The sequence below is a fragment of the Diuraphis noxia genome, unplaced genomic scaffold (assembly GCF_037042655.1).
Source record: "Diuraphis noxia isolate RWA-SAM2 unplaced genomic scaffold, SU_Dnox_SAM2 contig0001, whole genome shotgun sequence".
Classification (NCBI taxonomy): domain Eukaryota; kingdom Metazoa; phylum Arthropoda; class Insecta; order Hemiptera; family Aphididae; genus Diuraphis; species Diuraphis noxia.
Genome location: NW_028301711.1, coordinates 82251963 through 82278682, shown reverse-complemented (window position 1 = coordinate 82278682; position 26720 = coordinate 82251963). Strand labels below are relative to the sequence as shown.

The 26720-nt window shown below is 26.6% G+C and overlaps 1 protein-coding gene across 1 annotated transcript; it reads right to left on the bottom strand.

The window, feature by feature from the left end:
• Positions 1 to 1626: 1626 nt before the first annotated feature.
• On the bottom strand, positions 1627 to 25397 carry LOC107168972 (irregular chiasm C-roughest protein teiresias). Its single transcript, XM_089221679.1, has 10 exons — positions 24678 to 25397; positions 15321 to 15473; positions 8598 to 8769; positions 6837 to 6997; positions 6410 to 6763; positions 5746 to 5868; positions 5540 to 5686; positions 5163 to 5471; positions 4541 to 4716; positions 1627 to 2276 (listed from the first exon to the last, which is right to left on the bottom strand). Exons 2-10 carry the CDS (start codon positions 15418 to 15420, stop codon positions 2016 to 2018), a joined length of 1803 nt encoding a protein of 600 aa, XP_089077805.1. The 5' UTR covers positions 15421 to 15473; positions 24678 to 25397; the 3' UTR covers positions 1627 to 2015.
• Positions 25398 to 26720: the final 1323 nt, after the last annotated feature.

Below are 26720 nucleotides of genomic sequence, written 5' to 3'. Positions count from 1 at the left end.
AAGAAATGGCAAGTAAATTTGAAACCGAATCATTGTCACTAGAACCGTGCATCAGATTAGCCACCTCAGGGTATTCGATTGAAATTGATAAATTGGCAACTGAAAAACAATGCCAATCATCACAATAATAGTTTATTTTTTATTGTTATAAGACATTCCTACCCTAATTAATTTTTTTAGTAATTTTTTGTTAATTTTAAACATGAAAACATTTAAATAATAATAATAATTAATAATTAATAATATTTAAATTAATTAATAATAATTAATAATAATTAATAATTATTATTTAATAATAATATATTTTTAATAATTTTAAAATAAAATATATAAATAGGTAATAATATAATTTTTTTTCTGGCGGCCCCCGGTGTTTTTATCAAAGTGTAAAGAAAAAGTAGCATTAAACACAATGTTCCATTTACTTAATTTCGAATTTGAATGATGATAAATTTTTCAAAAATATTAGATATAAAGGGCAAGAGACTTATTGACCTGTATGAGGATGGGTCGTCCAAGGGTTTATTAGGTTTAGAAAATAGAACAATGTTTGAGAATTTCCAAAGGATTGGTAAGTACGAGAGTCTTAGACTTGCATTAAATATATATGTTACTAATACTATTGCTTTTTTGGGGAGGCATCTAGCTACTTCTGCCGTTATCAGTTCATGGTCCGGAGATTTTTTAGGAGTATTTTTGGATAGCCTATTTGACTTTCATACCCAACGTATGAAATATTTTTCAACATGATTGGAGGTTGATGGAAGGTCTAAACCAGCCTTTACCTCGTCAACACATTGATGAATGAATATATTATGATATGGTTGAAAGGATTCCTGGTGTGCTTTAAGAACTTCGGCTTTATTGGTATCAGAAGAAGCAAGACGTGTATGGTCAGGTTTCTTTAAAGAAGTAGAAGAAGTTTTAAGACTAAGTAAGTTTTTGGTTTCTTTCCATAAGCTTCCGTCAGAATATGAAAGATTGGTTAGTTTTTGTACAAGGGTATCCGCTTTGTTTTTAGCTAGGGTTTTTTTTTTTTGGGAGTCGGCTTATTTATTATAAACGCTTTTGTGCGACGGTAGTCGCGTACGTCGATAAACTGCTCCAGCTCTACGTTTTTCCACTATTAGAGAGCGCATCTGTTTAGGAAGAAGAGTCTTCTTCTGCATTGAGTGCTTGGAGGTGGTCAAGATATTGTATAAGGAGGCAGCTGAATGGATAAGTTTGGATAAGTGATTGCTTCGTCAATATCGTGCTCGGTTTTTAACTTTGTTGAAAGATTAACTTTTTGGGCAATTATGTTATGGAATATATTATAACGATTGGTCGATTGTGAGAAAAGAGAGTGACTAACTGAATGTGTTTGAGGAGTTGCATCGTTATTTAGTATTACAGATGAGTGATCTGACTTTAAGTCTAAAATGAGCCCCAGCTTTGGTGCTTAGCATTAAAGTCACCACCAGCAATAAAGTTGTTAGGAAATGTGTCAAAGTATTCGGTGAGATTAGTGTCTGTTATAAGGTGCTTGAGAGGACTGTAAACTGCTGTAATAACAATAGGAACATTATTAAGTGTGAGGGAAGTTAGGAAATAAATATCCAACACATCAATATAAAATCGAAGAAATAAAAATAAGATGATATTATATTGTATATTATACTATCACAAAACACGTTTATATAAAGGTATGTGGCAAATGCAGATAATGTTTATATAAGTAGATCTCAAACATTTTTCTAATCACTTTTATTTTAGGAATATAAAATAATTCATTATTTAATTTGCGTTTCTAAAGTTTTCTATATTAGACGGATCTTTATTTATCTTGGTGTTAAACATTTTTCTTTCAAAATATTTTTATTAAATAGTATACATTTATATAAATATTTTCTAATTCGCATATCTGTGTGACATGCATTATTAATCAACAATTATACAACAATAAGAACTGAATCTATACAATTTGTTCTTTTTTTTTTCATATAATGCATAACATATAAATAAATTATTATTTATTATTTATGTTTTAAATGCGTAAAAATTGACGTAACTAAACACATAATTAAGTAATTACTAAACATTTTTGAGCAAACTGAATGTGAACTAGATGTTTGGACGGGTTCTCTGGTTCGTGTACTCTTTGTCACACTCAATATGACTGTAGCTTCTACTAATGTTTTACCGGAACCGACGATCAAATTGTACTCTCCACTGTGCACTGGTGTTACCGATTGTATCGTGAGAGTAGCTACTTGGCAGTAAGAAGATGTTGATGACTAAAACATGCAATAATATCCATAGGTAATATTTAATTAATTGTCATAGATCATAATAGGTAATACAATCTCAGTATTCTAGCTATCTTCTAGCTATCCTTTTTTCGTTATTGATGCAAAAAAATATTTTTTTACTTCCAAAATAGAAATTGTAGGTACATTCATTTTTTTTATCGTTTGATAGTAAATTTATGTCTTTAAATCAATTTACCATATAGGTAATATTAACATAACATTAACTCATCCCCAAATTTGTTTATGATATTATATATATATTTTTATTAATCAAACAGTCCTATGATTCCAAAATAGTCAGACTACCGAAGCGGTGCAATTGAATTGGCTCCCCAATACAGGTAGTCAATATTTTACCCTTACTAAGTACCTCTGAATTGGCTCCCTACCGTTTTTTTCAAAAATGTATTGGTTGCCAAAATGTTAATCATTTAAAGTAGGTATAATATGTAATTCGTATATTGTACATCGTTACACAAAATTAAATTTAAAAATTTAAAAAAACATACAATATGTTACCGAAGTACATCATTATAAAATTTATACATACAAATTAATAATTTAAATAAAAATATTATATTAGACTATTTTTTGGGGGTCTTTACTTATTGGCCAATATTTTTATATATTGAAACTCGAACTTACACCAGTATCACATTTACTAATTTCATTTTCTAAAAATTTAATTTAATTTCTTATTTCTTATTTCTTTAATGTGTGGTTTTGTTGTATTGGAACTCCTTATAATAATTTTTGTATCAAATTGAATATTATATAATGTATTTAGAAAGTTAAATATATTTGGATTTTACGTTGTAAAAGTAAACGCCTATAATATGAGAACCCCTGGTTAAAAAAAAATATTTAACAACTTAAGGAGCCAACTCAAGGTTCGAATTTATATCTACCCAAAATTGGGAGCCAATTCAATGGTAGCCTACCGAAGTTGTCTTATACATAAAAATTAATACCATACTGAATTCGTGGAAAATAGGTATAATGAAACACAGTAACTATCGTTTGAATAAGATGACGATTATAATAATGTATACCATTTTATAATATTGTAGCGTGTCATTTTCTTTTTAAACATTCGTGTTTGTTTTTAATATGAACATGGTAAAATTGAATTTAAGAATTATTCTAAAGCGAATTATTTGATTTAACAATAATATATTTTAATTTTTTTTAAACAATTATTTATGTAGGTTTTTAGGTTTAGGATTCTCTTTAAGTTTCATCTAGAGTCTAGGACAAGGGTTATTGCTAACCTGCGACAAACGTGTTTTTTTCGGCTTATTAAATATTATTGAATGACTCATTAGCGTATAAGTTAGGTTAGTTATTAACGTTTAAAAATTAGTAGTTATAAAAATCTGACTTAAAATTCAATTCCACCTATATGTTCTACCGAAATAAATCAATCTTATGCTTATTATACCAACTGCACCGTACATTATAGTTATCAGTTACAATCAAAAAACATATTTAAATTCGCCATGAAATCTGATTTTTTTAATTTTCTTAAAAATGAACTCCTCATCATTCGAAATTGAATTTTTAAATTTTAACAACATTAGAATGGAAAAATCAATTTAAAAATGTAAAAAAGTTATTTTCATGTATATTTAATGATAAAATAAATTATATTCGTTATATTCGTGTTGTGAGTTATTGACATGTGCGTGCACGTGCGAAAGTGGTTCGCTATCTATTTTACACACAGTCACTCACACTATTTTTTTTTTTAAATAATCACTTACTATATACTAATTTTACATGACTCACAAGCATGCACAAAGAAAATTGTTAATATTTAATTATTAACCAATATGAAATTTTTTTCAATTATACAAGTTTAAATTATTTTAAAATTTATTTTATTATAATTTATTTAGTTCATTTTAAATTTAAATGAAATGTAAAAAAAACATTAATAATCTGAATTTATATTATTTGATTGTAAATTATGTAAACATATTAACTTCCATGGCACATTTGAACATCTCAACTGGTTTATATTATATTTACCCTCCTACTCAATACTATGGTCTCAAATGGTAAACGAATTAGAAAATAAAAATAACCAATCTCATTACAATATTCGATGGAACGAAATGTAATTTTAAGTATCTATGTTTGTTTCATAGTAATACCGGGTTGGTTATTGATTTATATATAACAAAATGATATATTTGATTTAGATAATGCAATGATTTGCATTACCTAAATGTTTTACTTATACTTACAGTTATGTTATGAGCTGTAATCTGTCCTATGACGGTTCCTGGTCTAATTACTCTATCACTCGCTATCCAAAAAACTTTGTTAACCATTGGATTAGAACAAAATTCAGCTGATAATCTAGTATCATTTCCTTCATGTGCAACAATAGTTCTGTTTTCAGTATATATCACTGGACCACCTGGAAATTAATAACTTGTGTTAATCGTGTATACTTTAGAGTAGGGATCGACAATCATATTTAGAGGAATATTGGTAGATGTTGTCAAAAATTATTTGTAATCAGGGGATGGACTGGGGAAACTATTCATCTCAAGAAATCTATATTTGACCAGCTCTTTCCATTTCACCATCACATAATTTAAAATCTTAAATATAAGTAGGTTAATAATGAAAGAAGAACATTATTATTTAATTTATTATTATGCTGCATGTAATAGTATAAATATAATAGGTACCTAAACAAATAGATTACCAGACACCAGAAAAGGTTGGTGATCCTTGCTTTAGAGTAGGAAATAGCCAATATGACAACAGTTATTCAATTAAAAACATATTTTTATAGACAACTTATTACTTATTATTTATTCTAAATAATTTCATCCATGAATAAAAACAAATACTGACCGACAACATTTAAATGAAGTGTATACACCCTGAGTTTTTCTAGATTTTCATTTTTACTGCCGACAATACATTTATATTCACCAGCCTCTTGATATAATACTTGATCTATATGAAGATTACTGCTTGGCCCTATTGGCTGTAGGTCATTATCATTGCCAGTTTTAGCCCAACAGGGTATTGCAGCACTAGGTCCCGATGGACATTCCAATTGAACTTCACCACCGACTGTGACCTCGACAGATTCAGAGGATCCAGAATTGTCTTCTTCGATGAACTCTTTGCGAACTGTATCGAGATCATTTAAATTGTCTAAAATATAACAAAATTCAAGTAATTAGATTTTAAAGTTAAAAATATAATTATAATGCATAACTCACATCTAACATTTAAAAAATAACCAATTGAAGAATACTCGGATAACAAATGTCTGCTTGTACATTTATACCAGCCACTATGATTTCTTCGTATTGACGTAAAGTTTAAAAAACCATCATCGGTTTGGAGAACAGGTGGTGCACCATCATCTAATACAAACATAGTTAAAATTAGATAATTTGAATTTTAAAAATTGTAATCGACGTACCTTTTTGCCAGACAGGAGATGATGGTGGATTTGAATCAACATCGCATTTAAGAGATACTGGAATACTTTCTTTAATAGGAATTCCAAATCCAGGAATTCTACTGATTCCAAAAGAGGGAGTATCTATTAATACGAAAGTCAATTTAAAAAAAAATTTGAACTCAAAAATATAATAATACCTTCATTTTTATCAGAAGTAACGTTACTATTTATAATTACATACAAAATATAATATTTAAGGTCTAATAAAACATTTTAAAGATACATTTACACTCCTCGCAGTGACGTAATTAGTACTTGGATACAGAGGATAGAATTATTTGTACATATTATTATTTAACTTGAATTAATGTTTTGCTTTGCTCGTAATAAGATCCTGTTAAATTTTTACATGGTGACATTGTGTCAATTAAAAAAGTTGAATATAGTATTACATTGTATACTCTTATAAAACGTTAATAATACAATGTTCTGACGAGAAAAAAATGTAATAAAAGTTTTACTCTACGTAGCTTCGGTATCACATAATAATTCAAAATTACGTACAGCCACTAAAAATAATTTCTAGGAGTCTTGATTACTCATTTTATATTATATATTAATTACGACACAGCAACCAGTATTTTGTATATTCTTATTAATTGAATTTAAAAGCTTAACTTACATTGAACATCAAGAAGAATAGTAGTGTTCAAGGGGTTTACAAGAGTAACATGTGTAACTATACACGCCACAGTAGCATTGTGATGAGCTCTAAGAACTCTCTGAATTTTAGCTGAACTACGACTTATGTCTTTTTCTTGATACGATTCATTAGATTGCAGTAATCCTGAAGACATGGCTTCATTTTCTAAGTTTGAATTACTTGGAAATAGTAACCAATGTAAGGATGGCATTGGATTTCCACCTTCAACCACACACTCTATACTTAAATCCATGTTTTCTTTGACGGGTACAAATAAATTTCCCGGGTCTAAACGGTGTCCATCAATTAATAAATAAGGTTCTTTTGGAATTTCTAGAACGAAAAAATAAATAATTATTTTAAACACTACAAGTATTATTTTTATTATTATATAAAAATAAAATACCTAAAACTACTAAATTTATTGCTCTAGCTAATTGTTTTTCGTTTACGCATTGCCATATCCCATTATCATCTAGCCTTATATTATTTATAACTAAAACTCCTGTGTTATGGTTTAGATTATAACGATGTCCAAGATCAACGTTCTTCCCATTGTGCAGCCATCTATTATAATTTAAACAAATCAATTTTATTTATTATACACATTTTTTAGATTATTAAATAATTATTTATTTAGGTAGATATCTATATTAGTGTTTATTATTTAATTGCTATTAATTTAAAAGTATTTACCATTACTTTTTTATTTAACAACAATAATATTACAGTAACATTAATCTGTTACTATATACTAATTTAAAAAATAAAATATATTATAGAATCAATAATTTGATAAACTGTAGTGGAAACATATTTGCAATTTATTATTGTTAATTGTTTCCACGTTGGCTTCCAAAAGGCAAACCATAATGTTACCTCTAATTAAATGGTCTATAAGATCCTATAGTTGTAATTTCGAAAATTTACTAAATATTGGAAATTAAATCTCATTTAAATGACGTAATTTAAAAATTAATTTTATTTCGATATTGGTATCAGATATCAATAGTTTACTTGATTTGAAATATATAATTTAACAACTTTAATCGGATATATTAACATGCGATTAACAGTTTTTATTTATTTATTTAAATTTTAAGCCATAATATACCAATTTAATAATGCAAATCACTTATAAAACATTGAGTTGTATACATAATCGTATGCATACCTAGGTATGTAATTAACTTTAATATTTAAAAAAAAAAACTTATATGTTATATAGTACCTACAATAATTATTTCTCATCAATATTTTTGTACTCGAAATCAATATGTTTATTCTAATTTACATTTATATTTTATTAATTTCATTGTTATGTCAAATGTTTATAGTTATAAATGTCGTTCGTACATGAAGTATATCAAATAATTATATACATTTTTTTGTTATGAAATAAATAATTAAATAGTTCAGATTTAATCTAAAGTGTCGTATGCCTACCTACTTTTTTGGGATGATACTTCATTTGGGATCTCACCATTAGTGTAAATTAAAATAGAGAGTACTTAAAACTGTACAAACTTCTCTAAAGAAATCGAACGACATTTTTTCCACAAATAAATGTTCATAAACCTACGAAAATTTGATTTGTGATCAGATCAAAGTATGGCGAGATCACATTTTAGATCTCATCATGATAGGTATTAGCTAATAATTATTATCATTATAATCTATTTGTATTTAATTAATCAATTAATTTTAATAGTTATATAAAGATGTATTGTAATAATTTCCAATAAATGTTCTTAGCTTAAAAGACCTTAACAAAACTAGTAGATAGTTACCTAGGTATTCCAAATATCGTCATAGTTTACAATATTATTAACATTATTTGAATACATGCTACTTTTATTCATTATTTGTAGATATCAGGATGTACAGCTTAATAGAACAATTATTACGAATAATATTCTAGCGATTAATCTTTATAAAATTACTTATTGATTCACATAACGTAATATATATAAATATTATATAAGGTCTATAAGGATTATGTCCTACACCTAGAATAATGCAATATATCATCATAAATGTATATTTAGAAATTAGGGGGTTCCTAATTAAAATTAAATACGTTACTTTAAACCCTAAATGTTTATGCAAATGTTTTTATTTGCTTTTAATTGTGAGTTTGTGTAGTATATCGCGAGCATATACTCACTTTAGTTTCATTTGTAACCAATTGGACGTAACATTTAAAGCGGGTAAAATTCCGCATGGTAACTTCACATCTGAATGAGGCCAAGTTAATTGCTCTATAGGGCTTAAAGTACTCAGCCCAGTATTGTCTCTTTGCTGATGATGTCTCAAGATGTGAGTCATCGTTTTGACATCTGCAAAAACATTGAAAATTATTAGAATAACTTTCAGGCACCTAATTAAAAAAAACTTTTAATTTAATTAATAAATTAAAAATTGGTTTATTTGATTTATATAATAGTGATAAATTATTTACATACTATATTCAATAAACATACTTGATTAGTTTAATAGCGTGGATAATTGAGACAACTAATAAATCTATTTACTATTAGGCATTTAGCTAATCAGTACCTATTATAGTGAGTTGACACTAAATGGCAGGAGGAGATGGGAGAATGGCGACCACCTAAGCAGGTTACCATAAAATAATATTTTATAAGCACATAAATATGTAATAATAGTTAGTATTTCAATAGTATGCAAGAGATGTTAGTTTGTTGCATTTATAAGAATTATTATTTATAAGGCCGTCACTGCCCAATCAAATTCGATCCTTAAAGCGGACGATCCCGGGTGCTATAAACCAGCTAGAGCACTCCGGGCCTCCTTTAGTATTTATGATCTTGGCCCCGATTACCACTGTCGAATCCTTTTTTAAATTTAATTGTTATTGATTTGTAAAACTCTTTTCTAATTTTAGAGAAAAACTATCGTATACATGGTCGTCTAATTAATTTTGCACCTTGGACTAAAAATAGCCATTATTAAATTTAAAATGTTTAAATATACAGGGGGTCCAGCGTGTTTTTGTAAAAATGTTAAAAAATATATTTTTTTATTTAATTATTTCCAAAAAAAAAAAATTGAACATAGCCATTTTGTAGAGTTTATTTTTCTTTAAATATTGACGTTTCAAAGTTTTATTTTCATTAATTTCCTGATTTTTTATTTTAGTTTCGAAAAAAATTGCGAAGTATTTAACACCGTAGTGTTACATCAAACATGTGACCCACCAGCGCGTTCTCGTACGGCCAGGCGAACACTTTCAGTGTGCCTAGTAATAATCATATTTTATTTCTTCAAAACTAGAAAAAATATTTAAAAGTTTGAAAGAAATAAGGAGAAAGGTTGAAGATAATATTTTAAAGAGTCAATTATATAATAAGAAGTACTATGGTAAAAACATAAAAAGCCTACATTCTAAAGAAAGGGCTATTTTACTATTATTAAGAACACAGATGTAAGTGTGGGGGTTAATAATAATTAATACCCAGATTTAAAGGCCCATATGTGATATAAAGTCCTACCAAATGATACATTTACAGTTAAAGACATTGAGGGGTTTAACACACTCAAATTTCATATGAAGGAATACCTAATGAGATCAGATAATTGTGACACTGGATTAGGAGAGTAGAGGAATAATTATTACAATGAAAATTAAAAATGTACTGAATTTTTATACTTACTAGATATTGTCGATATTGTTATTAAGATTATATTGAAAATGTGTTAAATTTTCAGGTTACTATATTTTGCTATTACCTACTATGGAATATTAAGAATGTGCTGAATTTTTATTTTTACTAGATATTAATATTAAGATTATATTAAAAATGTACTAAACTTTTATGTTACTAGATTTTGTTATTAACATTGTACTTATATTACGTATTGTCATGATCAGTGGCGGACTGGCCCGGGGTGCTAAAGTGCGATCGCACCCCGGGCCCATAGAAAAACCAAAAAGGTTTTTATTATTGAAAATAATTACTTTATCATTATTTGCCACCATCACATTTTATTCTTATTACTAATTTGTATTTATTATCAAAACATAATAATAAAATAAATAATACAAAAGTATAAATTGTAAATGATTAAAATAGACATAAGTACCATCAGGTTATAATTCGGGACTGAAAGGATTAAATATACCAGCGTTGGCCATTCAGCACTTCAGCAATCGAGAATTAAAATATTAAAAATTTGCCATAAACAGTAAACACAAAACGGTGATCACTGACATTTCTATAATAAATTATTCTATGACATAAGCGTTTATTAAAATCATATATATATATATATTATATAAATATATATTAACTCTAGCTTGCACACAAACAAATTGTGAAAGGGCATTTTCCAAGTTGAAAATTATTAAAAACAGATTACGTTCAACAATGGAACAAGATTTATTAAACGCACAACTTCTTCTAAGTATAGAAAACGATTATTTGCCTGATACAGAAAGTATAATTGATAAAATTTCAGAAAGTTCTACAACATTTTCAAATTATTACATTTTTAAAAATTATACATTTTATATACACAAATATAATACAAGATGTTTATTAATTGTTTTCAAAAGATAAAAATGTAACTATTATAAAAAAAATTAAATTTATTTTACACTATTAAGTTTATACAGTCCTATTGTTTAAAAACTGAAATTCTTCTTATTTAAGAAAATAAGTATGTACTATAATGAATACATTAAAAAAAATTGCTGAGAATAAAGTAGAAAGTGCATTATATGTTTTTTATTTTATAGAATGTTGATAGGGCCCTAAAAATGTTTTTGCACCCCGGGCTTTTTTATTCCAGTCCACCACTGGTCATGACATTGTTTATATTCTGATTTTATATACTGTTGATGTTTATATATTGATGTACTGAGTTGTATTATGTATGATTAAATTATTATTTGTGTATTAATCCCAGGGTCTGGGATAGGTCAGGAGGGCCAATCTGTGATAAAATTAGTAGTAATATTATTATTATTATTACTATTGTTATTATTTTACGTTCCTATATATTATGTCGGAGGTTATGTTCAAGTTTTGTTTATGTCTGTTGTAGCGAAAATGTGCGCACACGTTTCTTTTTATTTTTTTATTTTTTTATTTTAAGAATAAGGCTTCAACATCAAAGGTTATTAGCCTGAAAAGTTACATATATGTTTCTTAAAATTATGTGTACATTTATGAAATAATAGTTTTTTACAATCGTTATTTACAGAGCTTACAATTTTTTAATAATATTGGTAATGTTTAGGAATTTAATGATCTTTGACGTGTTGTGTTCATCAAGTGCTTCTGCAACATTGGGTGGCATCTTCAGGTCGGTGCGTATTGAGGTGTATTTTTCTTGTTAATATTATTTTTATATGATAGGTAACAAAGATTACCTAGTCATGAAAGTCTATTAGTAATTCTTACAATATTTTAATAAAATTGTTCACATATTTTTAATTTATCTTACGTACGTTTTATTATGTAGATAATTATCTTTGAATAATAAACATACAAGATACAAAAATATTGTTAATTCATTGTAACCCATATGAACCTATTCAAGAATTAAGTACAGTACCTAAATCTCGTCCAATGAGTAATCGACCAAATTTCCAATTATAAATTTAAAAAAAAAATTAAGCCTTAATATAATAATTAATACTTCATATTTATAAGTTAATATCTATAAATAAACGGGTTATCTAGAATTCAGTTTTCATTTCACATTATTGAAATCATATTTTAAAAGGAGGCAAACCTATGCACCCACTCCTTGGAGTTTAGAGTTACGACTTGGGTAATATTTAAATCAATGCTCCAGATAAATAATACAAAATAAAAATAAAATCTACATGCTTGCATTACTGAATTACTGATAACAAATACCGTAGAACGGGGTGAAGTGAACCTGCTGGTATGAAGTGGCCCATTCTAATTTTTTTAAATGTTTATCAGCATAACTTTAACATTGTTTCATCAAAATTAGTTTAATAAATTCTACCTCCATAGCATTATGATAACAAACAATGTTTGATACTAGTGATAACAATACGTGCAAAATATGTTATCAAAATAATTTTGATAACAAACCTCATTTTTTTTGTTTTTGTATGATGGTGGTAAGTAGAAGGTACAAACTGATGATTATCATTGTTATTCATTCCATAGTTTATTATAAACGAAATTTTAGAATTTTAGATATTTGAATGTGATATTATATCCAATATATAAATAATATTATTAAATATATAAAATAAGGTAATATTTTTACATACAACTTTAAACATTAAAGTACTAAACAATAAAAGTAAAGCACATGTGATTTGCAAAAATTAATCGTTTTTTAAATAAATTATTCATAAGCAGTTATAAACAACCTATTTCAAAAAGGTTGAAATGTAAATTTATTTAAAACTTAAATCGTTAAGTTTTCCAAGTACTCTTGAAAACATTGTAAAAAATCAACACTATTTTATAGTGTTCACTCTGAAGGTGTACCTACATTGTACACACTACACAACACAATGAGTACAGCATAAAATAAAATATTTGAGTCACATCTAGAAAACGGGTGCTCAGATGGTTCGTCTTGACAATATGACCATCGCAGAGATCCCTTTATTGGGCGGAATCCCCGAAGGGCTGTTTTATTGCCAATAGGTACTTTATATTATGTATGTAGCAGCTCTTAATCATCTGCCAATATGGGGGACTTTATATAAGTACAAGTAGTCAATAGATAAAGCGTTGTGGTTGTTAATGCTAACTTCTGATTTTCAAATAAATATAAAACAGTGCGATATAATATAATATTATTATTGTTGTTACTGTTATATTGTACATAGGACATGGACACATAATTAAAATATTATATAGTTTATAGTATTTTAGTAGTTTTTACTTATTGATGTTTTCATTTTAAGCGCGGAACGTCATGAAACGTTCTATTTAGAATGGTTCTAAATAGTCGTGCTATCACTAATGTTATCGTAGTACGAATAATAATCAAATCAACCAACGGTTTCTTGTTCTTGTTTAAGGAAAAAATCTCGCTTAGTTTGGTATTCAGGATTCAACCACAATTTATAAAGAATATGAGTACTAAACGAAAAAATACCTCAATATTGAGTTGTTTTTTTTTTTTTTTTTTAATCAAACTAAACCATCTGCTGATACTTCAGAATCGAATAATGACCTAATTCCTTTACCACAAAGTGAGACTATTGAGTCACAAAACCTAATTTTGGTAACTACCTAGTATCTACTGGCTACTCGAATACAAATTTAGATGTACTATTCATAAACTTTTCTGTAGTAAAAATAAACATTTTACAAAATCAGACTTAACATTTATACACGACATGCATATTATAGGCTAGGTTGAGCGGAATACTAGAATGTAACAAATAACAATAACTTTGAAGTACGAATGAACGATATAGGTGGTGGCACTTTGAAAAATGTTTCCAACAATACCTTAAAGGAAAGAGAAAGAATAGAGTGCTAAATAAGTAACAAAAAATTGTATAGTTTTGAAACATAAAAGTAATATTAAAGAATGAAAAAGTTACAGAAAAATTAGGTTAATGAGCCATATACAATTAAAGTTTAGAAGAAGTTGTGTAAAGTAGATTAAAAACTTTATACAACTATACTATATGTAAGTGCGTGAATTTTATACCTCGATATTTTATAGTTGTTGATTTCAGACAAAATTTTTTATATTTTATGAGATACAACTCCAAATCAATTTAAATAAATATGATTAGGTATACGATAAACTTATATAATCTATATGAAACAAATAAATAACAATAAATTGATGAATTATGTCTGATTAAATATAATATCGAAATATAAAATGCATAAAACACAAACAAATTAATAAATTGACGATCGAGTTGACGATAGTTAAAACTGACAAACCATAATTACGTACCTACCTAGTTATTTAACTATAAATATTATTATTTATACGTATAATATAATTTAATTAGATAATGTACTTAGTAATAACCATAAATCACTATTGCACGAATATCTTCGAATGCCCGCGACATCACAATGCAGTTTAGCTTTCAAGTGATTTTTGGATATTATTTCAGAAATTTAAGTATTTCACCCAGTCTGAACAATGATGCAATCAAAATTTGTCGATCGCACTTACTTCCAAAGTTATTACCTTATGAAGATTTATGATGCATTTATACATATATCTATTAATCACAAATCACAATGGTTGTACTTAGATTATACGTATATTTTTAGCGCAAGGCGTTGTAAATATTTCAATCCCCCACCACCCACCACTATCATGACAAAATTAAGCCATCGTATATAATATAGGTTGACCAAACGTCCGGTTTTAATATATATGCGTCCCGTTGTCCCTTGTGGAATCTTTGTAGTACCTAGTAAAATATTCCGTTTTCAAATGACAGACCAAGAATTAACGGTAATAAGAAGATAATTTGGCAGCTGGAACTGAGTACTAGAAGGCAGAAATGGCTTAGTGAAATCAGATGGCTCGCACTAATGTCTATCTAAACTTAAAAGAGTTTTGTAGTTATATATGTACCAGTACCACTGTTTCTTTAACATAAAAAAGTTTTAAACAGTTTTAAAGAATTTCTCCATGACGTGTTCAAACTCCGAGTTGTTTGCAATATAAAAATATACAACTAAATTTGTGAAATTCAGTGTTTTTAAATAGGTATGTGTCTGGTTTTGTCATATACGTATTTGCACATTTGTGCGGTAATGGGTAAGTGTAATACGCAATTTTAAGTTTTCAAATTGATTTTTACTAAGAATTATTCAATAATATTTATATTAGGAAGTTTGAACATTTAAAATTAAGTTATTTAAATATATTTTGTACTTACCACCAATTAAAAAGAGAAGAAATATAGTACATATTATAAAATCCTTAATTGTTGATCCAGAAGAGCTTAGAAGTAGTGCTTTAGAAGAAGTCAACTTCATTTTTTCAAGATTTGATTGAACTACTCAATAGAACATAATATGAATCTCTTCACCTGTTAACGAAAAACATAATAAAATTTTATTTTAATACATCGATTTAACTAATAATTTATTTTTATTTTTTATGATTAATTGTGTTCGATTGACATATTTTATTACACACATTTGATAGTTTTAAAATATTTATTTGGACAACAATTACGTCATAAACAACAACATAACAATATACTAAGATGTAGTTACACATAATACACCTAAATCAGTAGATTGAAGAATAAAAAAAAATATTGCACATTAAACTATCATAATTTAAGTAAGCATAACACCTGTTTTTTTCAAACTGAATAATTTTGAATAGTATAAAATAATGCTATAGTTGTGTTATTGACATGCTGGTACTATCAAATATTGTTTATTAGTATTAGTGAAAAATTAATTAAATGTACTTGTACATAGAGGTACTCTAATCCAGAATCTGTAAATTTTTAGTAAGTAATATAGCCTTACAATTGTTTCGTCATAGGTGTACCCCTAACTATAGTTTTAAAGGTATTTATAAATATCTCATAGCCACAAATACATGTACTTAAAATCAATAAACTAACTTGACGTCTTAAACTATAACAGAAATAATATAGTAATATAGACATAATTAGTTTTCTTGCGATCAAGTTCATAATATGTCATATAGGTATAGTAACAATTTGTGTAAAATATAACATCTAATAAATCAATAAATGGATATCTGATATGTGTACAAACTACAAACACAAATTCATACAATAATTATGTCTTTAAACATGTATGATATACCTAAGCAATAACAAAAGAAAAGTTTAATTTATTTTATATATTATAATGATTTATTATTTATGAGTCAAGACATTCAACGTCAATATAACTTGATTACCTAATAATATTTTTATAATTTATAATTTATAATAATGTTCTGTTTAAATAAAAGGGAAGAAAATTACTAAATTAGATTGTATAAGACAACATAAACGTAAGTAAATTTAAAAAAGGTAAAATTTTTTTTTCTCCGAATAATCTGCAATGATTGAGATCAAAAGAAAACGGCATAGTATTTAGTTTATTTTCCTGAAGAATGCTATTGGATATCATTATGAATTCGAGTTCTTTTTTAACGATTCTATTATGTAATTAATTTTATTATTATTTAAATTAAATACTTCCATCGTCTTTGTTGCAATTATAATTATAAGTACTTTTACTTTTGAAAAATTATGTAATAGTAATTTTTATAATTTTTTTAGATAATTGTTATTTAACTACAAAGAATTTGTCATTGTTTTATAATTATACACATTTTATGTCACCAGATAGATAATAAAGTCTATAATACTTTCATTTGCACATAACTAAATGCAACAACATTTTTGGTATAATGTTGATTATTGTATTACATATAAATATGTAATATATTATATGTCGTATACGGTACACTCTTATATTACATAAAAATCTTTAAAAAGATGAAATAATAACATAGACTATAGGTGTATATATTTATATTTGTATGGGTTATTTTTAAAATGTTCTCATTAAAACCAAAGTTCTCAAAATGCTGATACTTTTTAAATTCCATAAACATTCAATAATATATCTTATGAATTATACCTAAAATACTATAGGAACCTACGTTTCATTTTATTATTATTTATAAAATATTAAATTGGTATATTAAATTTAAGATTAGTATACAGACCAGAATATTGTTAACATTTTTACTAGGTACCTATAATGTACTGTGCTCGTCACTACCTGTATTTCTCTGCTGTTTGTATTATAACTGTTATAATAGAGAAGAGGCCAAGAGGGTTGGTGAAGAAAAAACATGTTTGTACTTCTTTATTTATTTCTACGTTTTTATCTTTCTTTTCAGACTTTAAATTGTAACAGCTCGTTGAAAATATTACGAAACATAACAATAATTCACAAATAAGCTTAATTATAATCAATAAAATAAATGGTAAGATTTTAAACTTAATAAAAATAAAGCCCGTAGAACGTAAAAATTTGAATTATAAATTATTTAATACGATAACGTTAAAATAAAATAATAACTACAATACAATAAAATTACATCATTTATAGTTATTGTGATTTTTAAATTCATTAAATTGCTTAAAATTATTTAATATTTTAAATGTCATTATTCTAAAGACTTATTATTATACGTTTCACAGGTAAAAAAAATGTTCGTTTCTTTGTTACTTAATAGTTAATTTAATACATTTCATTATATAGTTATATTATTATTCAATTTTTATAACATTGATAATATATCGTAATATTATTATATATAAATTATATTTTATTATTTTTCACACAAATAAAAAATAAAAGTTCAACCTTTACGTATAAATCGTTTTTATTCACGGCTTTATTCATACAATACAAGTTTACTAGATGGAATGCATCTTAATAACTTCATAAACTTAAAACTTAATAATGAAATAATATGAACAGTCAATATTTGGGTTTTTCAAAATATTTTTACATTATTATTTATTAGTGAGTAGCAATATATCATATGGTTATAATTAATATGTTATAATACTTGTTTTTATGGCAACAATATTTCTATGCATATAATATAACAGCTTTTTTAGTAAATAAATGTTAATACGAAAAATCAATTGAATAACCTAAATATCTATTTAAAGAAAATTAGAACTCTCATTAGAAATATAAATTTCCTAGATTTGAGAACGTAACTTTTACATACTTTTACAGTTTTATAAAATATTTAACGATTAGTTACGAAAATAAGTTGACAACAAATAAGTAATAAAATATACTTATGTAACTTAATAAAATATTTGTCTTAAGAGGATAACGTCATCAGTACAATGTTTCATGACCCACACTCAACGTGGATAAAACCCCAAATAAAATGCTTTCACTTAGAAACTTTTTTTTATTATTTTTTAGTAATCTTAAAGTAAAATCTATTTTTTTTTAAAGTTCTAGAAGATAATATTTTTGAGGGTACGACATATCAGTTTTATACTTGACTGTTATTTGACTCAGTATTTGATTTTCAAAATAAGAAAAACAATTTTAATTTTCAAATTTAAATTATGTTTAAATTATTTTGAGGCAATATGAACACATCGATTTATCTTACCCTCAAAAATATTATTTTATAACGTTTTTTTAATAGATTTTTTTACTTTAAGATTATATAACGAAAAAAAGAATGATTTTTCATAAATATTGTTTTGTCAATCTATCTGTTTTTAATTTTATAAAAAAAACTATACATTTGTATTTTAGGGTAATTGTGATAATAATGTTTTATGCATGGTTATAGGTGGCTATATACGTATATAATGAACTTTTCATGTGGTTAATTTATAATACTTAAGCCTATAGTATATACCTACTATTTATGCATAACATATTATAACAACTTTACAGCAGAGAGTTCATAGGTTTTTTTAATACCTAGCTAAAGTGAAGAATCTAGATAATATTACATTCTTGATCTAAAATATTGGTATCTATATCTAGGATATACCTATCTGATATTTCTATAAGGCAATTTATAATTTTATTTAAATACATTCCGTCTATTTAATGTTAAATTTCTTCTCCATATCATCAACTTAACTAACATTTATCTCAAACATAACGGAGTGAATAAAAAATGAATATTTTGCTTTAGTTTCTGGATTTTGAATATTCGTGAAACAAAGGTTTCTTCCTATTTTAGGTCATGATCATATCTAAAAAAAATAGGTTTTTATGATGATAATATTATTTCTTTTGCGTTTCCTTTATTATAGTAATACCTACTCAATAACGATGTCATTAGATTGTGTAATAGTCTCTCAAAATAAATATAGGTACCTACTATTTTTTATTTAATGACATATATAACCTACATACGGGATAATATAATACAGACTACTCTAGTTTCCTTGAACAGTTTGTAATACAAACTTTGTATTATACAAATACATATAGGCTTACATTTTTCCGTTGTTTCGTAAAATTAGAATTCCTCTGCCTTACAGTATAAATGTTGTACCAAACGAATCATTTAAATGTTAAAAAGTGTATCCAATAAAATTAAAATATTTATTTGGCAGAATTTATTATTTTCTTAGTAATTTAAATACGTTCGATTTTTATTTTAAATTGTTGGGTATCTAGTTTTTTAAATACATATTTATTTATTATATATTATTTTATAATTGTAATTGTATTTGTATATAGTTCGTATTTATGTAGTTTAATATAAAAACAGTTTTTGTGTAGTTTTGATAATAATATATGAGTTGTAGATTTTATCATAAACTCTATAATAAAAATAGAGAATTGTAATAAATTAGTTCTACTTATGAAACCATATAGAACAATGTTTACCTTAAATTAAAATGTATATTTTTATTTTGCATTTAAATTTTATAGTAAATGAATATTTCCTAATATTTACACTATCTTCTTATATGTATTGTATATATAATAAATACTAGCCACTAAGTAGATATAAATTATGTCATGTACCTATACCTAACAAGGGGAGGGTGGGCCCAAATTATTGTTATTAAAATGTAAAATTTGATAACAATTAATGAAAAAAAATATTTATAACATTTTTAACTCATACATAACTTCAACACAAATATAAAAAAATAAAATATATTCAGATATTTAGTACATTATATCATATAATTTATATGTACTATAATGAGTATAATGTTTAATATAATAATAGAAGTACCTAATATTTGAGACTATCAATAAGGTATGTAGCTGTCTAACCACTACCTATATAGGAAAATCGTTTATATTATATTTTCCTATTTTTACGAAAAAGTGACTCATGATAAAACTTGGTCTTTTGTGGGCTACTGGCTACTAAGTTATTGTCTCTTGAAATTGTAGATTTTTTGAGCAATACAAATCGATAAATGATTAAAACTGAGTTTAGTTTACCAAAAAATATCAATAATTTATTACGACGATAGGCGACGATTGCTTACATTAATCAGTTATTTCCATTGTTATTATACAACATAGTTTTAAAAAATTTTGGAATCTGCTGAAAATTTAAAAATCAAATTTTAAGGTACAATCAGCATGGAGTTGCCTTAAAAACATGTAAAAAAAAGTAAATTTATTGTGTAATATGCACTTTTTAAAAATTATACACAAAAAGTGTACAACCTATTGCTAAATACGTTTTTTCATCAAACATTTTTTTAATAATTAATTAATAATAATAAAATAACATCATTTTTTGATTTTTAATACATTTAAGTAAAAACAATAAACGAATACCTAATTATGGCGATTACTTGATCAAAATCGAGTTTTTCTTTCATTTATATAAATGCAATATCTACTTTCATTGAGTATATTAAGTATCATTAACATATAGCTATATGTACCTAGGTACTTATTATTGTTTTAAGAAAACCAAATTATTATATCCGAAAATTATGTTCGCTCAATAATACCAGCAATATCAGATGGTCGACAATCGACATTAATATTGTCACATTATTGACTTTTAGGTTTAGTGTTGGTTAATCTTAGTATACGAAATACGAATTATGTAATCCATGGAAAACTTGGTCGGTCAATTGAAATAACTAGTATTATATTATGCTCTTATTGAAGGCAAACAATTTTCGCGTAAATCGTTTCTCCTATACTATACGAGATACGACAGTCTGTGTACTGTATGTATCTTGTATCTGTATATATATTTTAAGTATACAATACAATGTATGCTCAATGATACTGTTTATAAAATATAATCCAACACAAAGGATGCAAACTTATGATCATATTTCTATTATTATCCTTTGAATAGTATTTCCGTTTTCAAACATGACTCCCTTGAATAAAGTTAAACGTTACGTAATAATAGTCTATTATATGCATGTGCATTCATCAATTAATTACTATTAATTTATCATATTATCCATTCATGTTAATATATTTTCATTAAGATGAATTTAATATTATTGTAATATAGTTTGATATATATAAGATATTTTTAAACTACATAATGTTAGTGTTAACTGTTAACTGTTAACACGACTATTTTAAAAATATCGTATAACTATCGTAAATAATCATAAATAAATAAGGTAATATCCTACTATCCTAATATTGTAGTGTTTTCCTACTGTATGTTTATAACAAATAGGTATTATATAAGTGCATACGCCATGATACATATTTTATGATTTTAGGCAATTATAGGTATTTATAACATTGAGGTATATATGCAAAAGCAAAATGTGACAAACCTAATAAGTGGTTTTCAATAGAGTAAAATATTAAAATCTCAATATATCATAACTTATATTAAGTTAGAGTCGTTCCAAATTATAGTAATAATAAGTGCATACGCCATGATACATATTTTATGATTTTAGGCAATTATAGGTATTTATAGCATTGAGGTATATTATATGCAAAATGTGACAATACCTAATAAGTGGTTTTCAATAGAGTAGAATATTAAAATCTCAATATATCATAACTTATATTAAGTTAGAGTCGTTCCAAATTCTAGTAATAATTTGAATAAATAGTCATGTACTTTAGGTAAATGAGTTCATATATAATATTTTATTAGTTTTTCGATAATCGCTGGCCGCTGCTTATCATGTACACAATACACAATAAGCGTTTTATTATTTTTGTGATACTATTTTCGTACCTATACACTGCATAGGATATAACTTATTATAGGTACATGTATTATATTGACTGCTTGAGATAAAATAAAATATAATACCATATAATAAATTTTCTTTTAAAATAAAGAGTGTACCTAAGCATAATTCGTACAGATAAGAGAAAATTCATAAGGTAAGAAACATTACTCACAAGGTCACAACAGACCAAAATATATAGATTATCTATATTCTATAAATTATAGTTAAGATATTTAAAGATTTTAAACATAATATTAAAAATAAAAGTTAATGTATTTGTTACGTCTATTTAGATGTATTACATATTTACATTTACCAAAACCTGAACCTACCTAAATGTAAATTATAAGACTGTGTAAATTAATAGAACACGATTTATAAAAATATATGACCCTTCGTAAAAGTAACTATCTAAATTTTTATTATAGAACGACTATGTTAATAATAAATATGCACACTATAGAAATAAATAGAAATAAAAACCGTTTCAAGCATATAATGTATTAGGTATGTAAAGAATTTAAAAATGTATACCAATTGTAATACACTAATACAGTAATACCATAAATTAGTTGAGGATGTAATTAATTTCATTAGCAGTCGAAGTATTTATTTTTGATAAACATTATTAAAAAATGCCAGTAAATATATAAGTGTATAACACTATCAATTGCCAATATGTCTTTTGATTACCTATGTTTCACAAGACATAGGTGCTAGGAATACTGAGGACAACTTGTCCCCTGGATTTTCGGAGTGTTTTTAAACTGAGAAAATGCGAAGAAAATCGGAGAAATTTTTAAACTTCTCGTCAAATCTTCAAATTTACCTTACCCCTAGGTAAATTTCTGCGGTTTCTTATGCACAATATTATTTATATTAGGCATTAGCTATGATTCGAATAAAAATGTACAAGTTGTAACGATTTTCTTATTAAACGAGAATTAGTTTTCGCTTTAACCTAACTATCAAATTAAAAAAAAAAATTTACCTCAAACGCTTGAAAATTTAATGTAAGGTTATCGTTAACTTTTACCATACCTATTTAAAGATATAAATTAAGAAATTGTATTCTCAAATTCAAATATGGACGAAATTATTAATTAGATATTTAAACAAATATGTATTTAATTAATTAAATATTTAATATAAATTTTCTAATTTTGTATACACGATATTGTAATAACACTTTGGATTAATTTTATGCATGTTATGTGCTATTTATGCCGTGAATCTATTTACAATATCTTACTGTAGGTATAATATAGACTGTTAAAGTAATTAAATATTAATAATATAATAAATGCAATATTTTTGGCAAAAGTTAATTCAACCATTTCAACCTATCGTATTACTTATAGTAAAATAAATTATTAAATTAACATTATAAGATACTCGTGAGTCATGAGTCATGGACTATAGGCAGAGATGGGCAACTCAAAGTTATTATGGAAACCTATATAGAGGGCTAATTTTTAGAAATCTAGTGGGCTAAAGCATAGATACATTTGAAAAAATGTAAAATCAATAAATTATCGTAAAAGTGGATATTTTTCAACTGTTCATTTTTTCCAAAAGTACACGTCAATTTCTTTTGTATGAACAAATGGATTTGTTTACAACTTACATAATTTTAATTAAAATAAATTATCCTACTTTTTAGTTTCAACTGCCGTAGAATTATCGTACGAATATATTAACCACAAATAACATTATTAATAGAGATACATTTTAAAATTGATTTATCGTTTAATTCAAATTTAACACATAATTTTCACACAGTGACTTACTCAATGACGAGGTACACTAATTGAACTTATACCTACTATTCCTACAGCAGAGCTCTGAGCGATTACATATTCTCCCCCCCCCCCCATTTTTATATTGGATTTTTCAATACATAGTATACTGTACATTTTAATATTTTACCTATTCGCTTCGATTACTTTAATTTAAGTAATCGAAATAACTTTAATTAAGTTTATTATTTACTTTTTGTACCTAACATAACAAACAGGCATTGATATCGCTAAAAACAACATTAAATCTATACTATTATAAGATGTATTATAGGTATATACTGATGCTGTATATCAATAGTAATACAATATATAGGTACCTGCAATAGCCGAGTAGGTAATACTACGCATCTATTACCCTTACAACTAATACTATTCATTATTATTACGCGTAGTTGATAAATAAAAACATACTGTGGCATAATTATAGGCACTAATTCTCGACATACATAAAAGTAATAATATTAAAGCATAAATTAACACTAGAACGAGTAATGAATTGTAACAATAATAATTATTGATCGAATATGTATTATAATGCATCATAGTCCTAGTTCTGAAAACACGTAATAATAATATTATAGGTATAGGTAAGAGCTATGCACATTTGAGTAAGTACTACTTGCAGTTATCATCTTTCACAAGTAAGGTTTTTTAGGTATTGATATTGTTGTATTTTGTTATTACTCTGTATATACCTAATACACGCACTTATATTATGTATATTATGTGAGTGTGTATAGTGTACCTTTGACTGCGAGGAGCTGGCCAACCGCGGTTGACAAATATAATAATTGACCGTTTACGACGTGGTGCCGACGACGACGACGGTTGTGCCGCGAGGAACGTCATCACTACATCGGTGTCGCGGATGGAATATTCTCGTTTTCGACACCATCGGAGGCAGAAGACGACGGCGGCGGCGGCTCTATCGTTATATTTATATTATTGCAGTGGCGCGTTCTCCCAAATCGACAGCGGCGGTGGCTGCATTGGCGGCGTCAGCATCGTCGACGGCGACCACGTCGCATAGGATTCATCGATTAGTTGTTGTTCAATCATACTGCCGCCTTGGATTTTCGTGATTTCGGGCGCAGACGGTAGTATGTACGACAGACGAAAAACAAAGGACGAAATCGGATATTATCACTAAGAGGACACAAGCATTAACAAAAAGCGATACAAATCGCAAGTACGAAATACCGGACCGCAAGCGAAAAATGTAAAACGCGAAATGAAGGGGAAAATACGCGTATATCGAGAACAAAAGCGTCGATAATAATAATAACCACAACGATACGTTTATTTTATTATAATAATATTATATTCGATGAAGTTAAGAGAAGCGCCGACTTCGTGCGCGTATTGTTTAGTGTCAAATCCGAGTTGCGCGTAGAGCCACTTTTCAAGTGTAGCAGCAGCACAGCAGCAGCAGCGGCGTCGGCGGCGGCGGTGGCGGAGTAGCAGTATATAGAGACAGTTTAGTACCCTGCGGTATCGCTTGGCGTGTGTATAGTCAGCCGCGTGCGACTGACAGTTTCCTTTTTTTTTAACGCCCTTTGCACACTCCCCGGTATCCATGGCAACCCCCTTTCCACGTCGTCCCCGCGATGATGATTGTCAAACAGCCACCGCCGCCGCTATATAGCTACGTGTCTAGACCTCGCCGGACGGAAATTTAAAAATTACGCGTCCAACAAAAATAAAATCGCTTGTACACCCGCAACCCAGACCATCGCATCATTAAATTATAATAATAATGACGGCGATTACAACGAAAATAATAATAATAATAATATAGTAAATCGAACGATCTCTTGTTAATATATGAGCGTCCGGCGGCGGTGATAGGTCAAACGATAAAAGGGACAAACGCTCAATATACAAGTATATATTATATATATATAATATATATGTATATTATATGGGGGTGTGGATGTGTACGTACATATATATGATTCGTAGTTTTAACTCCGCGCGGCCGATAGCTTCGCTACAAAAATCAATGTGCAGTGTGACTAAGCAAACGCGAACCGAATATATCCTTAGGAGAAAAAAAGAAATAATAAAATCATTCCCGGCCATAAATATTGATAAAAGCGATTTGATTTATATTTGCAATATACATATATTATACTATTATAGCTATAAAGGAAAGATCAGTGCTGTACAGAACTAAACTGTAATATAGTTGAATTACTAGATGAAAATTTAACGATTTCACACATATAGGTGCCAAACAATTTATTAACAAATTTCAATGTTCGTTTGTAATAATTAAGAGAAACTTCAGCAAGTTCTGATAAATTAGATGTAGGTAGCTAAAAACTTATATGTTATCAATAGTTGTTTACATACACATAATATTATTTCGTATTGGTATACTATATAGAATAGAATATGGGTAATAACAATAAATACATCTAATTTTTATATCATTAGTAGTTTATACCTATATACTATATTAGGCTATATAGGCTATTAATCTACGTACCTAATATGTATTTCATTATAAGTATTATTACACAAATAAATACATATTTAACTGTACAAGTTTTATTTAGCCATAAAAAAAATTATTGTTTTTTTTTTTGAATTATTTAATAAATATAAATGAGTTAATGTAATTGTAAATCTTGATGTTAATAAAATAATTGTATTTAATAATGGAATTAATAATGGATTAAAAAAATTAATATTTTTTGGAGGTCAATTTAATCCTAATTCAATTGATGGTGCTAATGAGTTATGTAAAAAATTTCAGAAAAATGAAATAAATAAAAATATTTCA